General features: G+C 33.8%; 1 protein-coding gene across 1 annotated transcript; it reads right to left on the minus strand.

The window, feature by feature from the left end:
- Positions 1 to 232: 232 nt before the first annotated feature.
- LOC131647084 (ethylene-responsive transcription factor ERF061) lies at positions 233 to 1,618 on the minus strand. The gene has a single exon (XM_058916998.1). It carries the CDS (start codon positions 1,470 to 1,472, stop codon positions 462 to 464), a length of 1,011 nt encoding a protein of 336 aa, XP_058772981.1. The 5' UTR covers positions 1,473 to 1,618; the 3' UTR covers positions 233 to 461.
- Between the last annotated feature and the right edge of the window lie 867 nt (positions 1,619 to 2,485).

The following is a 2,485-nucleotide window of genomic DNA, read 5'->3' on the forward strand; positions in this document are numbered from 1 at the left end:
GTACCAAAACCTATTTCCATCAAAACAGCTCCCTCAACTCCATAGAAAAAAAAGTACCCAAAACTGCATATTAATATATTATGATGCTGATTGAACAAGTACAGTTTTTTATACTTTCCAAACTAAAAAACCAATTTAATTACCAATTAGATCCAAACCATAATCCAGATTATACTATTAAATTATTAATTATAAATAAAGAGATTAGACAAAGTAAAAACACTGCTATATGAATAAGTAAAATTTTACTGGTATAACTTTTTCTTATCACAACAACTGCCATAGGAAAATATCCTGAAGCCTCTGAGCAAAAAATCCAAAGCCACAATGACAGTTTCAAAATGCTAAAAACCCTCTCACCATTCCCACATACTAAAACTACACCTAAACAAAACACATAACACACCCACTTTAAATTAAAAACATAAAATCATCGCTAATTTTCATTTACACTTTTTCCTCTATATAGCAAGAATTTCCCAAATCAACTCAGGATCAAAAGATGGCATTCTTGCCAATGAACAATCTTCAAACTCTGTTTCCTCTGTCACCATTGTCGAAACCGAATTCGGCGAATTCGAACTCTCCCCCTTCCAAACTCCGTCATCAGAAACAGTAGGCGAAAAGAACTCATTCACCCAATCTTGGTAGAAAATAGAAGGCGATAACGGTAACGATGACGAAGAAGAAGAACACGAAGACGAGTTAATTTTCTCTAACTCCTCGTTCTTCTTCTTCCTCTTCTCATTTTCATCACTCTCCTTCTTCATCTTCTTTGCTGCAATCTTCTTAGCTTTTTCTCTTTTCACCTTCTGACAAATAGCTTGAATCTTCGCATCCACGGAACTCTTCAAAGCATTCAATTTTGTAGAATCTCCGAAGCCTAACTTCGTTGGATCCTTCAAATTCGGGAAATTCAAACGTGCGTATTCGCCTCGAAGCTTATAGGCTGCACGATCATAAGCATAAGCTGCAGCTTCAGCGGTTTCGTAGGTTCCAAGCCAAACTCTCATTCTGTTCTGAGGAAGTCGAATCTCCGCAACCCATTTTCCCCAGTGTCTCTGTCTCACTCCTCTGTATAGTTTCTTCTTCAAAGGGTTGTTCACCAAGGAAGTGAACAAACTCGAACTCGCGGTAGCACTTAAAATTGAATTTGCTGTTGTGGTGTATAAAGGGGAGTTTGAAAATGAAGATGGAATGAAAGAGGGGGTTAATCGAGTTTCTTCGTAGAATTTTTGAAGAATGTCTCTTTGACGAAGATAAACAGAGGAGCCTAAAGGTTCATGATTCGAAGAACCGAAAAAGTTATTGTTGTTGTTGTTGTTGTTGTTTGTGGTGTTTGTTGATGGAATATCGGAGAAAATAGAGTCAAGTGTGTTTGTGGTAGTTGATAAGATGAGATTTGATAAACATGATCCAATATCGGAACTGTTTTGGAACGGTGTGTTTGTGTTTTGCATTCTTGTGTCCATGTTTTGGGTAAGGAAAAAATTGAGGAAGAAGGTGAGTGAAAAAAAATTGGTGCCTTCTTCTTGTTGTTGAGTGAGTTGAGATTTGAAGAATATGAGAATGGGAGAAAATGTGTGTATGTAGGTATGTGTGAGAGTATGGAGGAAGTGTAGGGATTGGTTGGGTGCATTTATAGTTAGCAATAACAAAGGCTTTGGTTGAATCTACTCCTTTTTCACACGCATAACTTGGAAATGGATCAATTGTCTTTGTGGATTTTATCTAAATGACTAAAATGTCCTTCGATAGTTGTACAAGGTTTTCTTTTTTAACTTTTTGTTTTTTCATATAAGAACTCAATTGCATAATTATATAAACTAATCACTCAAGATAGAGAGGATTATGTTAAAAATTAAACAAAACTACATTAATATGATTAAGGTTTTAGGAAGTTATTTGTTATTTCGAAAATGATCGTGACAAAATGATATCGAAAAGTGTTGATACGAATATTGTTATTCGTTGTTTTTATGTTGAAAAAGAAATGATTATTGGCTTAGTTTGTTTGTTTCCACGTTCAATTGTCGCAGCCGCACGTTTTATAGTTGTCGCAGCCGCACGTTTTATAACTATTAGACTGTGATTCTTAAGAGCAGGTAGGAGTAGCTTTTGGACTACCATGGATTTTTACCGTGATTTCGAAATTTTCCAAACATAAGTTTATACTACAATGACTATAATTAGGATTGCAACATCAATAACTATCAAAATTGCAAAAACTTTTACATAACTGCAACAAGATCATGATCATGATTTAAAATTTTATACTATAATCATTCAATTTTCATTTGAATGTTTTTGAATTACTTTTTTTTTGTTTCAATAATCTTATAGCTTAATAGAATATGATTGGTCTAATGGTGAAAACTTAGTCGTAAAAATTTTATTTTCAATTGGAGTCATACAGTTGAACAATGAAATTGGTTAGTTGAATACTGAAAATTATTTAAAAAAAATATTTATTACATTTTTTACT

Source organism: Vicia villosa, linkage group LG2 (assembly GCF_029867415.1).
Source record: "Vicia villosa cultivar HV-30 ecotype Madison, WI linkage group LG2, Vvil1.0, whole genome shotgun sequence".
In the NCBI taxonomy this organism is placed as follows: domain Eukaryota; kingdom Viridiplantae; phylum Streptophyta; class Magnoliopsida; order Fabales; family Fabaceae; genus Vicia; species Vicia villosa.